This window comes from Chaetodon auriga, chromosome 1, assembly GCF_051107435.1.
Source record: "Chaetodon auriga isolate fChaAug3 chromosome 1, fChaAug3.hap1, whole genome shotgun sequence".
NCBI lineage: Eukaryota > Metazoa > Chordata > Actinopteri > Chaetodontiformes > Chaetodontidae > Chaetodon > Chaetodon auriga.
In genome coordinates, this window is record NC_135074.1 from 18,213,015 (window position 1) to 18,226,982 (window position 13,968).

Consider the following 13,968-nt stretch of genomic DNA (forward strand, 5'->3'; position numbering starts at 1 on the left):
CCCCTAATTCAGGTAGTTCTTTTTCCAGTCCAGAGTCCATCATTCAACTGCATCACTTTTCAAATATGCTCAGACTTTTACAAACAAAGCGGGGGGAGAAGGCTGCTTACTAAGGCTTGAGTGTTGTCATCTATGTAGCAGAGGGAAATGTTCATTGTTGTTGTATGAGACACAAATCCAGACTGCTGAACAATCTAAAGGGAGACGTTTTCTTTAATGCAATATCAAACTCCCACGTTTCATTTGTGGTGCATGCATAGCGTGGACTGACAAGTTAGGCAGAGTCAAATTTTATTATGAACTGTCCCTGAGAATAACATTTCCACTGTTCGGCCCATTGTGTTTATATTTCACATGAAACATACAGGCAAAAGGAAGGTGTTTGTGAATATGGGAGGTTACTCATTTGTGTTGATTTCAATGTTCATCTATTTACATAAATGACCAAATAATGTATGTAGCCTTTCACATTACAGTCACATAATGTATGTGGTGATATATATATAACAAAATGCCTTATAGACGAGGGACATTCAACCTGATTAGAAGTACCAGGATAATAAAAGACTAAGTTCAATAGTCGCCTTGTTGTCGTTTGTAATGAGCCCGGATCACTTTGAAGATGACCTGATTTATGTTTCATCAGCTGGATCTTCTAAGAAAGTACATAAAGCATGAACGTGGAAGTGACTTAGTGCAACATTAAATCCTCTGCGTGCGATTGCTGCTGAACCGCCCATACACACATTAGCAGAAGGCTCCCCAGAAGGTGAGTGCCACTACTCACACGCACTGAAGAGGAGATTAAATTACAAATAAGACAAAGCAGGCGACTTCCCCGCAGGCCCAGACCCGCCTGACACTCAGAGTCACTGACTATAATTTGGTGTTTGGTAATATGAAGAATTGTTTTGCAGCACTGAAGTTCAGTGACGTGGTCCTGCATTGCAACCTGAACTTGTGGCACTGTCTTATTACGGCTCCCTCTGAGACCTTAATAGTTTATTTTATGCTCACGTGGTCCACATTCCTACGTGAAGTTCAAATTGCTGCTGATGAACTGACACACGGGCCAGGCAGGATTCTTCCACTGGTTGTTTTTTTTTTTTTTTTCACTCTGAGGAAATGATGAAGTTCACATGTGCAGCAGCGTCTGAGTGATGTGCCCCTTTCAAACTGACCTACATTCATTTTAAGGTTCTCATGTTTTCACACATGCGCCATCCTTTAATACTGGCAGTGATTTAGTGTGTGATCACTTAAGGCCGCCGAACGGCTCGTTGTTACTTATGCTGTCTTGTTTCTTTTAATTGTTTTTGGTATTATTTTATGTGAAGCACTTTGCTCTGTGAAAGTGCTACACTAGATAAACTTTACTTACATAAGCAATGCACGGAAGGTACAACCAGAGTGGAGACAACAAGGTTACGACAATCAGCACAAGTCATTCTGCTTATCAGTTTTCTGTTGTTTAATGGAGCTTTCTGAACCCATTCTGACAGGTGTGACGGTAAAGACAGTGACAGTGTAAGTAAACACAGTGCAGACCTGGTGTGTTGGTCCAACTGTAACAGGACAGAAACATCTTTATAAACAGTTCTCAAATGAAAAAACTGAAATGACTGGGAAAGCAATCCGAGTGAAAGGTGCTGGTTGAGTGACAGCTGACACGATGTCTCCTGCACTCAAGTATCAACCTCAAAGAGCAGATTTCATTTTCAGACTCCAACTTTTTCCATGTTGCCTTCAAAGGCACTTTCTGCTTGTATCACAGGTTTAACTAATGCACAGAGCCTGTCTCAATATCACGTCATTTACAAACTCAGATCTTCAAACAGGCTGTGAACTGACGGAAGAAACCAAACTACCTAAAATGGAGACATGATTTGATTGTCAGGTGTACTCAAATTTGCAAAATCACTGAAGTAACAATGAAAAATATCAAAATTATGTGTTATGGTCCTTTCAGGGAGTGACACCACTGAATGCCCTGCAGAAACTGGACTGGAAAGTCACATTTTATTTCAGAGACACGGGCCTGTAAGTAAATCAACCCAGCCTGAAAGAGGTATTTTGCTACAATGCAGGCTAGTTTACAGTTTGAGAACGTTTTTATCAAATCCAACTGATCTTTACAAAACAGGACGTCCACACCAAGAACGGCTTTTCAAAATAATCAGTCCTAGGTCGCCTGTTTCTTCACAGAGAAACGTACAAACGAGTGATCGACTCTTGTCACTTGATGAGCTCTATAATACACTAAAATAAGACATATTACACGGGAAAACTGAGTGTGATACTAGGCTATTGAAAATGTACATACAACACTCAATTAGGAGAAGTTGGTAACATCACTTGAAAACTTGTTACAAAGACTTAGGGCTGTACATTATCTTCCTAAATATAAGTAAAACATGTGCACAGGGCTGCTTAAAGGTAACAGAAGAACTGTCAGGGAAACCCTACACTGAGGTCAACACTTGTCTATACAAAATAAAATAGTGTTATCAACATCGCGGGTACAAACGTCCCACCTAAAACAGTTGACGTCCTAAAAATAAAGAGTTCAGAAAAGTCTTCAAATTTTGGTTGCAGTTAGAACTGCCGCTGCGTTCCTTTGTAGGGCTTGAACCCACCCACGTTGCCACCACTGGGAATGGAGTTGCTGGTGATCTGTACGATTCGGTTCAGTCCAGACGAAGAGTGACTGCAGACACACAAACAGAGCCCAAGTCTAAGACGGCCGAGAGCAGGGGTACTCAGGTTTGTCATTGTTTGTTTGCAAACTTGGGATACCTGGAAGGAGCCATCATGCTGCCTCGGCTGTCTCCCAGCCTGCGATTATCAGGGAAGCCCCTTTCCTGTGAGCCCGATCCACCGTGCCACTCCTTCCTCATTCCCTGCTCCCTGCTGTGACGTTCCACCACCACCTGCCGGCCAGAGCTGAATGGCTGCAGAGACAGAGGACATTTGGAGTGAGAGCCTGTCTTCAATCAACTGTTCGTGGATGTGTGAGCAATGGACTGAAACTTTGTTGTTAAGAACTCCGGACATAATAAATTATGACCAATTTTAAGACAGAAGAAAGAAAGAAAATTATTTGAATTTTGAGTACTAAGGACGATTTTCATCACAGGTTATATGCAAATTCATTTTTTAAATTAACTGGGAATAAGTGTCACAAAAATGCGAAAACTGCGTTTTACAAATTCCCAAGGCTCAACAAAAAACCTCATTTGAGAGCCTGGAATCACCAAACATTCATCATTCTTGTTGGAGAAATGTCCATTTCCTTTGTGTGGATTAACTCATCATCAATCATCATCTTGTTCAGCAGTCGCTGAGGTTTTAAAGAATCTTCAGACTTAAGACAACCTGAACATTACAGTAACCAACATTTTTTGCATGACCTGTAAATGCCCTGAACCATGAGCAGAAGACGACCTAAAGACGGTAAGCTGACCTGATTGCTCATCACCATGGGCCGCCCGTCTCGATCGTTGAAGCTGCTCCTGCCGCGGCTGTTCGAGGAGCCTCCTCTCAGTGAAGGGCCTGGGCCGTCTCTGCCTGATCGCTCTGCACGCATCCGCATTGGTCCTCTGCTCAACCCAGCGTTACAGCAGGCGACACATTTGAACAAAGAAATTAGCTTTAACACATTGTGGAGCAGTCAACTGATAATGCCTCTTCTTCAAAGACTGCACTCTTGTTTTTACCGTATATCGCCCTTGTTGGAGTTAATTCCGCCGTCACTTTTCCAGCCATGACCTCCATCCCTGGGTGAGCGGTTGTGCGACATGCTTGGCATTGTAGCTCTGGCTCCCATAGGGCGATCATGCATGGGCACGGGCCGCCTCTCATCTCTCTCCCTGCGGTCTGTGTCCCGGAGTTCGGTGCGTGGAGGAGGAGGAGGTGGCTCAGCTCTGCGGACTGTGTCAAAGTTTTTGGGGTATCGCTCAAAGCCGGAGCTCTCTCTGTGAGGAGCAGGGCGACTCTTCTTTATGTCTGGCTCACCGTCAAACCGGTTACGCCTGAACAAAGACCAAAATGGGGAAAAACAAAATCACAATTATCTAAAATGAGCAAGACTCAGCACGAAAGGGTTAACCTGTTAACCTGTTAGGCCAGAAAGACAGAGATTAACAGAGAGAAGTACTGTGGAGCAGAGGAGAATACAAGCGACTGTACAGACACCACCCACATGCTTCTGTCTGTTCTGACATCATCCTCAAGCTTTCTTTTGCAGTTGATATTTCTCCTCGTCTACACAGGTTACTACCTTTTTACCCAGAAATGCAACAAATAGAGAAAACTGAATATTACATCTATAATATTGATAAAACCCTGACTACATTTGAGTATTTGTAATATGTGTTTCTTTCTAAAAGCCTCTTTCGCAGCACATATTTTGACGTGTTACCGGTAACAGTAACAATAGCTCTGTTTTATTCCCATTAAGTCATGACAGGAGGAAAGAACATTACTATGACCCTGAAACTGAAGCAGCTAAAGGGAATTCAGCCATCACAGTTTTTCATTATTTACACATATGCTACTTTGTCCAAATGCCTTCTGGGTAAAAGGCCTTTACTGACTGATGGCGATGAAAAGCCTTGATTTGTGTAGTTTAAACTCTCGTACCTGTCATACGTGTTGGGCTGCTCGGCAGCACCGTCTGGAAAGCGACCCCTCTCTCGGGGGCTGAAGTTTGAAAAGCGGTTCTGCTGCCGGTTGTAGTTGGAGCCTTGATTCAAACGAACGTCAGACTCAGACTGCATCTTCTTATTGCCATTCCAGTAGGGATCGTCTCGCCGACTGAAACATTTAATACAGATATACCTCATGAGTCACAAACTTCAACTGCAACACTTTCAGCTATCACTTTTTATTATGATTATTTTAGAATGTTGAGGATGCAGTGTCGTATCATTTACTTTTATTTTCTATTTAAACATAACATTAGGTTTGCCTAAAGAGGCTCATGCATTGATGTAATTTCCACCAGGTCAAAGACCTCTCGCAGTCACTGAGGAGCAAAACAAACCCTGTGTGACTGCAGTGAATGGGAAGAATGACGATACAAGAAAAGTAATATCTCAAAAAAGTAGAAGTGGCAATGACCAATCAGAATCCATTCGGAGTGTTTGGTGTTGCTGTGGCCAGAGAGTTTCAGTTTATAGATGTATACTGTGCCTCATAGATTGTATTTTGATACCAGGGAAGTCCACTAAACAGCCAACACTAGTCAGATGGAACAGCTGAGAAAGTCAATGTGGAGTCACCAAGTAGTACTAAAATCTACAGTTTGACTTCACTGACATTTAGTAATTTGGTTCCTCAGCTCATGGCCAGCACTGCCTGATGATAAATAGTTTTGTATTTAGGCAACATTTCTCAAACAGCTAAAATGCTAAAAATATCAAAGTTTGTGAACCACTGCTTCACACGGCCCCATGCCCCCACAGTAATCCACCAACTTTATTCATGATCAGACAAAAATTAAAATAGCGTATATACCTGTGATCCACTTCACGGCCTCTTTTGAGGTTGTTTCTCTTCTCTTGCTCATAACGGAGTTGCTCTTGCTGCCTCCGCAGCTCCTCACGTTCACGTGCCATTCGCTCTGCCTCTTTGCGCCGCTCCTGAAAGAGACAGCCATGGACATTTCAATGCAATTACCAAGTGAAACAAAATCACATGGTCTGAGTGACTTTACAAACGTTCTAAAAACAATATGGATGGACTTAAAACTAAGTGGTCACTTATAAGCCAATGAATGATCGACAACCAATTATGGTAACTGACACAGGTGTCTATTCCTTCTTCTGCAGCACACCTGAAAACCTGGACTATGACTGACATAATAATTAATCCGTGAGATGGACACTGTACCTGCTCTATACGGACTCTCTCTCTCTCGAGCCTCTCCCTTTCCAAGCGCTCCCTTTCCAGTTTTTGTCTCTCCATCTCCAGTCTCTGGCGCTCCCGGAGCAGGTTCTCCCGTTCTTCACGCTCCCGTAACAGACGGACGCGCTCACGCTCCCTTCGCTCTCGTTCGGCAATTTCACGCCGCCTAAAAAAAACAACAAATGCTTTGTCATACAGCTTTAGGACCATAAATAAAACTTACGTGGACCTCTTAATTTTTTATCTACTCTATGTGTTTGAACCGTGTTCAAGCTTACCTCCGCAATTCTACGGCTCTACGGGCACGCTCCACACGAGCCATCCGTTCACGCATCCTCTGCTCCTTCATCTTCTCAAAGGGCAGGATGTCTTCCCCCTTGTTAGCAAAAGATCGCTGTTTGTCTTTCATCATCTCCAACTGAGGCAGGGGTTTGGAGAACAGAAAAAAAGTGAGGAAAAAGTTCACCAGTGAAGCATTTGAAGCGTTTAAAGCAAATATGAAGTTTATGTCCACAGAATGAGGAGCTTCATACTTCTTCAGGAGGAATCAACCATTTTGGCTGCCTTTGGGCGTTCATGTTGATGAAGGGCTGAAAAAGGACCGAGCAGAATCTCATTTAACATCCTCTGATGACACAGCTGAAAAGTGATTTCATTAAATCAAATACAAATAAAAGGCCTTACCTTATCAAAATACCTTCCCCTTCTGAAAGGTCTCATTTTTCCAAAATTCGAATCTCCTTTGGCGTGATGGACCATCACCATCTTGCCTGGGCTCTTTGCACCTACAGAAAGAAAAAAAGGTAAATGATCAGAGAACTGACATGCTTACTGATTAACTCAAACTCTCTAAATTAGCAATGAGAAGAGTTCAACCTACGTCCGTGCTTTCTGTCGTCTTTCTTCAAAGAATCCTGTCCTGAGTTCGATGAAACAGACTCAGATTTCCCACTTTTAGCCTCCTGTTTCTTGGATAAATCTTTGTCCTTTTCTGAGAGTTTCTCCAATTTCTTGTCTTCTTTTTTGTGAGATGGTGGAGTTCTAGATGTAAGGAGAACAAAGGGTTAAAGGGGCCTCAAATCAACAAAGAATCAAAGACAAAGACTTCTTCTGTCACTCACTTGTTGGTCAACTTTATCCCAGTGGAACCGCGCTTATCACTTGATTTGCTGGAACTTGCTTTGTCCTCCGCTTCCTTCTTTGAGCCCTCCTTCTTGAACGGGTCATTTTTGGCCTGATAAAACAGCGGCAGTGAAACATAAATGACACGGGCCCATAATATTCCCATTAATAAAAGCAGGATTAGACCAGTCAAGGTCTCTTCAAAAACAATTTAGACTCATCTGCTTCCAAACTTACCCTCTCAACATATATCTGCTGTCCGTGCAGCTCTGTACAGTCGAGGTGGGAGACACACCGTGTCACCTCTGTACTGGAAGACATCGTCACCAAGCCATAGCACTTTGAACCAGGACTCCGAGCATTTGTAACCACCTTGGCGCTCAACACCTATCCACAACAACATTCATTTCAACATTTTCTACATGACAGAGTATAAATTTCAGGTGATATTTTCAGGCATATTCAAAACAAGCAACCGCTAATTCCAAAAAAAAATCTGCATGTTATTTACCTTCCCATATTTGCCAAACAGGTTCTTGAGATCAGCTGCTTTGGTGTTTGAAGACAAGCCGCTCACCCAAACGTTACGAGAAGAGCTGCTGTTGCTGGTGCTGCAAACAACTCCTGATGATGTTTTTCAAAACACATTCGACAGTCATTAGGTGTCAAAGAAAAATATCACAAATCAATTTAAATGAAATGATAAACGCTTCCCTAAATATTCCATATTTCCAACAACAAATTAATACAATAATTCTTACCCTTTTCGTCTTTTGTAGCTTTTCCATCTCTGTCTCTTGAAGAGCTACAAAGCAAATGTTGTAACAACAAACAAAGGAAATGAGTGATGGTACATAATCCCTGGTGCTAAATCACAGACATACATCTAGTGGAACAAAACACCGGATTTTGTACTTTTCAGGAAAAATACAAAGAAAAAAATTCCTGTAGGCAAGGCGTAGCTCTGAACCAATGTCTCAAAGGCTTCATTGCTTTTCCAGTGGTGAGATGGGTCAGGTTGTCAGCCAATTTATTCCCTGGACCAATGAAATCTTCGGAGGTTTGTTCAACTTCACAGCGAATCATTTGACCAAAAAGGAAAAAAGGAACCAAAAAATAAAAAATAAAAAAGTAACTGCCATCACGGGGACTAATGCTCTTTTACAATGCCTCGTGCAGAAACTGGAAAAGGCTTTAAAACTGGTGGAAAGGTCAAAGTAACAAAATAAGAGGTGTTTTCTCAGCTCCTGGTTAATGTCACAATTTAACCAACTTCAGGGAAATAAATCAAAGTAGTAAATGGCAGGATTAGGTACATCAGTGAACATTTCCCTTATGGCAAAGAACATCTTGAGGCTACCCACAATGTTGCGTTCTTAGTGAGCTGGACTTGGTAGTAGTATCAAAGAACTGACATAGAAAGACAAACCTCTTTGCTTGACCTGATGCCCCAGTAGCGGAGGGGCCTTTCTTCCCAGAATCCTTTTCTTTATCTCCCGTTTCTGCTTTCTTCAAGGCCTCTCTGCTGTCTTTCTTCGTGGGCTCACCCCTGGATCCATCATCTTTCTTACCATCTTTGTGGCCGTGCGACTCTTCCACGTTCGTGTCATCATCTGGGCCCGTCTCAGCAGAGGCCTCTGGCACATCAGTGCCCTTCTCGGCATCTGGATCTGGAAGTTTCACATGTTTACCTGTTTCCAGGAGGTCGTCACCATCAACATCTAGGGTGATGGCATCTTCATTTGGGATTGAGACAGATAGGTGATCGTCCTCAGCTTCTTTAGAGGAATTCATGGCTTCAGCATCCATCTCAGCCAGTTCGGTCTCCAACTCTGGCTCGGCCTCCCCATCCATCTCGGGGTCTGCGTCTTCATCCACCTCTGGCTCAGCATCTGCATCGACCTCTGGCTCAGCCTCAGCATCCAGCTCTGGCTCAGGCTCAGGCTCTGAATCAGCCTCAGTCGCCACAGCTTCTGACTCTGGTTCAGGTTCAGCCTCAGCCTCAGGCTGAACGAGGCTGTCCTCACAGGGTGCAGGCTTAGAATTTTCACGAGTACCATCATCTGTATCAGTTACATCTGAGGGATTTAATAAGGATAAACATGGCAAAAACACAACTTTTAACATTGACATGTCGACTGTTAGGTGACCTAAAAAAGTAGAATAGAAAGCACATTTAGTGTTAATGGTCATCGAGGGCGTAGACACCACAGGAAGACACAAAACACACAATCTTCACTGAAAATGGGGGATGGTTCAGTGCTCTTCATTTCTTGACACATGTAAAGAACTTGAGTATAATTCATACTGAACGTGCAATTCCAGATGCTTCCTGCAATGGGCGGCAGTTCTCCAGATGGGAATCTTGTGGCAAATCTCAAATGAGGCAGAACAACTCATCAGTTCACCCTTCTGTTTTTTCCATTGAGCAAAATGCATCTCCAGCTGAACAGTCCGTCAAAATTCATCTTAGTTTAGGAAATCTTCAGCATCTTCCAATATTTCTTCAATAATCAATATCATTAATGTCTCATTGGCAGATTTCAGAACATTCTGGAAAATGCTCTTTCATCATCAAATCCAACATGCTGTAATGTGTCCAGTCAGCTGTACACAACTGTACAAAAATTGCATCCCCTTGGTCCCAACAGTCTGTCTGTGCCAATCCCAGGACAAGCTTTGAGTCAGATCTCTTCACTACAACATCATCGATGGATGCCTATGGTGAATAGATGACATCTCTTGATCTTTCAGTTGCCTCCTGAAGCAAGGTCCATGCAATTTTACCAAGGGTTTCGAGGAGCCTAGTGGTCCTTGAGTTACCCAAATTCCGGCCGCATTCACAGGCTGTCTCACTTGGCAAATCCCGTAATAAAAGGGTGTTGGATTCCTATGGTAAAGGGAGTCAAGTATTCAGACTTATCCAGTGCATTTGTCCCTGGTCTGTCCACCAATGCTGTCAATCAAAATGTCAACAGAAAGTGCAAGGATCCTCATTCATCGGACATAATGAATGGCAGCTTGTTTGTGAATCTTCACTCTTTGTTTCCCTGGGGAAGGTAGTTGAATGCCAGAGGCAATAGGAAATCCAGTGAAGCAAACCGAATTTTTCTTTAAAATATGTTGTTATCGAAGGAAATTGGGTACCTGGGTCAAGGCAACCCATCCTGTGATTCATGTGTTTACCAATTAAAAAAAAACTTGAGTCAGTCTTCACAAATATCTTCCTTAACCATGTCCTTTGCGCTCCTTTTAGCACACTGTGACCTAGAAAGTGCAGTGGCTGGCAGAAGTATGAAATACCACTTGATGGAGGCTATGCATTCTACCCGGAGTCTCTTATTATTATATGTGTTGGCTGTAAAAAAGAAACCACCTCGTGTTAGCACTGGCCATTGTGTGCCAGCATACATACCTTTTTCTGATTCATACTCTTCAGTTTCCTAGAAGAGAAAACACTGAGGTCAGCTGACAGATGTTTCAATGCAATGAGCACGGGAACAAAAGGTATGTAAACGATGAAAAGAAATATTTCTTTACAGTATTTCAGTGATTTTCATTCTAATAAAGGTTTCAATTTCTATCCGAAAACTACAAGATGTAGCTTAAAACTAAGTGCTGACAGGAAGAAGTTTCAGCCAGCTTGAATCAAGTTTGCAGCTCTGCATTCAGTTATAGTGAAAACAGGTCTGAATTACATGTAGTTGAACATGGTAAACAATACTTAAAAGCATGGTAGGTCTTACAAATATCTGAACTGCTTCCCGTCATACATATTTTTCACTTTCTCAGATTTTGACTTCCTGGCAACCACTGGAACACTTTTTGGAATGGACAGATGTTTGTGTGGCCAGACTTCTAAATAATTTCAGCGTTACCTCTACACAAACCCTTGAAATGCTCTCATGGTGATCAGACTCACACTCAAAATGTTTGTTATAAACAATTCACTGCTTAGCGCTCATTCACAAGACCTCTACAAAATGACATAAGACGCAATTTAAAATGATTGTTATGCATTACTCTGATAATAATATATTTTGGCAACACAGGCCAAGAAGACAACACAAAATCATTAACAACAGAAATGTATGTCACAGTCACCTTAGAAAACACATCTTCTTCCCCTGTGGTGTCCGCGTCTGAGTCCACTTTCTTCCCTAAAAAGTGAATGATATATAAAAATTGAAAAATCAACATGAAAAAAAGACAACATGGACTTGTTTATAATAAAACGCAAGTTTACCTTTCGCTTTCCCACTTTTCCGAGTTGATGCATCAGTTGAGAGGTGGATTTGAATGTTTTCTGGGTCACCACCTTCATCCTCAACAGCCTTAAAAAAAAAAAAAAAGAAAAAAAGGGAAGATAAATAATTCAATAAAAAACTGTTTAAAATTACCACCACATACACAACGACCTTGTTGTTCCTGGTTGTTTCATTTGCCACCAATCGTCTTGTCAACAACAAACTCATCCACCTAGGAACACAGAATAAACTGTGAGCTAAATATGATCCAAGATTAAAAAATAAATCCAATTAGTTTGAGCACTAACATGACAACTGGCTGTGTCCATGCGGCACATCACTCTGGTGAAGTGCAATAAGTGAGTTGTTGTGAGTTGCGCTGTGAATAACAACGTGCAGGCCCAGAATATCATGAATTAAAGCCACGTACTGTCGATTCTACTGCAAATGCTGAAACCATGTACAATATGAGGTTCTCTTATGGATGGCAAATATGACATTTGACGACCCTCAGATGAGAAATTACAACTCAATTTTGACTCCAAATGTCAAGTGTTAGTCAGTCATATCTGTGACGTAAAAGTGTTGAAAGCTAAATGACAGACTCCAAAGGGGATCTGAATTTCCCTTGAGGATGAATAAAGTATCTATCTATCTATCTAGCTATCTATCTAAAAGGATTTCAATTCAATGGGGAGATTCGATACTGGCGCCAGATTCGATAAAATCTCATCAAAACGCAACACAATTGAGAACTACTTATGAATTTTACAACACCCAAACTTCAGTTTTGAAGACCATGTAGAGCAACTGGTTCATACCAAATATGTTCAGGTTATTCAATGTATTTTCAAACTGCTGCCCGAAAAACAAGGAGACATGTCTTCGCAAACTTCACTCATTTCACTTATTTATTCATTTTTTTTAAATCAACGTTTAAATCCGTGTAGAACCAGCAAACAGCACTAAATAACCGTGAGTGTTTACATTTTTACCCCCAAATGTATTCGCTTTAAACAGTTAAACCTAGTTCATAAACTGAAAACATTTCATGGACAAACTTGGACTACATAAATTCATAACACGAATGTAAAACATTTTCTCATGTTCAATCGAACACGTGAAAGTCCAAACAGATTCGCTAAACATCTTCATAATTCCACAATTAAAGGAGCATGCGAGTGATTCTGCACGCTTCATTTCGACAGCTGAAGACAATCAATCACACACAGTATGTTAGCACAAAGTGCGCCGATTTCACATAGTAAAGCTTTGAAGTGTCAGAAAGCCTTCTTCACCTGTTGTTTCGAGTCACATTTAGTCTACACAGACCTTTCGTGTCTGTTTGGACCTCCCGTTGATTGAACACTGAAGTTACGGCATGTATAGTACGTGTAACGTTCACGTTACAGCATCATTTCATCACACTAGCCAATCAAACTCGAATGAATAACATTTCACATTTTTCTAATGGATGTGTTTCAAGCAGTTTAGCTAAGGCGTAATTACACAGCAAAGAGCCAAACTGAGCCAGCGGCCATTTCAATGGTTTAGCTAACTGTTAACCTGACTAGGTAGCCTAGCAGGAAGTCAGTCTCAACATTAGCTAACGTTGGCCTTAGCAACTCCGCATCGCAGTCCCCAGCTCAGTCACCCTTTCCTGCGCAAACTCGCTTCGTTTTTTAGTTACCTGTCTCAGCCTCGAGAGAAGGACGCTCTTTACACCCGATGTGTCCAAATTCCTTCGTTTGAGCTCGGATTTAAGGTCAACAACTCTTAATTCTGATATTTTTTTACACTCCGTGGAAATGGCACCCGTCGCCATTTTACCTCAAGATTACTTCGTCGTGCGCGCGCAGACCGTTTAACCCAGCTTCTTCTTCGTTGTCTTTATAGTTCTTCAATAAAAACCGCAACGCCACCTACTGCGGTGGAGGGGAATGAAAACGGATCAGCGTCCCAGTGTTTCCAACAAAAGAAGAATATTATCCGACACAAACAACTTAAAACCAACACAGTTTCAGAAGCAGGCAGTGAAAGCCTGTCCGCTACAAAGGGCTCAGCTTTTGATATGAGTGCTTTACATAAGAGGCTGAAGCATTCTTTCCAGTCTACAGAATCGTTTCCATTACACAAAAGCAGCTTTACATTCCATATGATTGACGATGAGGCCTGAGGACTTTCTTATGTACTTCAGCCATTTGTTAGTGTTCCCATGTTCTATCGTTTCTCTTGTTGATCTCAAAAGACATAAGACTTAAATCTTGAAACTGAACATGATTGAGTGCAAAAATAAATAGTGAGCACCTCTAAACCCAAACCCTTGCTCTTCCCTTCATATGTGAGTTGACTGTCACTATATATGCTGTAACTTCATCTCTGCAGTGTGCTTGGCTGAAAAGGTTGTCACAGAATCAGAATCAGAATCAGAAAAAGCTTTATTGCCAAGTACGCTTTTACACATACGAGGAATTTTTTCTGGTGAAATTGGTGCATGACACATCTACTAAAATAAGAGCATAAAATATAACAACGAGATCATTACTGGGATAGGAAATCTATTTAAATATTAAAAAACAAATTATGGGTATTTTCTGTTTTGCTCTTATCTCGGCCTTTTTCTTGCAAAATACAGCATTGTTTTGCCTTTTCATGCATCTAAAAAGTATTCAAATGAAGCAGTCTGAAAAGG

General features: G+C 41.6%; 1 protein-coding gene across 2 annotated transcripts; it reads right to left on the reverse strand.

Annotated features, from left to right (window-relative positions):
* Nucleotides 1-2,002: 2,002 nt before the first annotated feature.
* sltm (SAFB-like, transcription modulator) lies at nt 2,003-13,120 on the reverse strand. 2 transcript variants are annotated; one of them, XM_076727900.1, is made up of 20 exons: nt 12,967-13,120; nt 11,276-11,363; nt 11,134-11,189; nt 10,445-10,472; nt 8,459-9,107; nt 7,791-7,834; nt 7,541-7,653; nt 7,267-7,416; nt 7,029-7,141; nt 6,788-6,948; nt 6,592-6,692; nt 6,441-6,497; nt 6,186-6,325; nt 5,893-6,073; nt 5,518-5,642; nt 4,642-4,815; nt 3,717-4,031; nt 3,464-3,599; nt 2,797-2,951; nt 2,003-2,707 (listed from the first exon to the last, which is right to left on the reverse strand). In XM_076727900.1, the coding sequence occupies exons 1-20, from the start codon at nt 13,099-13,101 to the stop codon at nt 2,596-2,598; spliced, it is 3,033 nt and encodes a 1,010-aa protein (XP_076584015.1). In that variant the 5' UTR covers nt 13,102-13,120; the 3' UTR covers nt 2,003-2,595. The 2 variants fall into 2 exon arrangements, with proteins under 2 accessions (XP_076584015.1, XP_076584023.1); XM_076727908.1 differs by having other exon boundaries at nt 7,541-7,650; nt 12,967-13,117.
* Between the last annotated feature and the right edge of the window lie 848 nt (nt 13,121-13,968).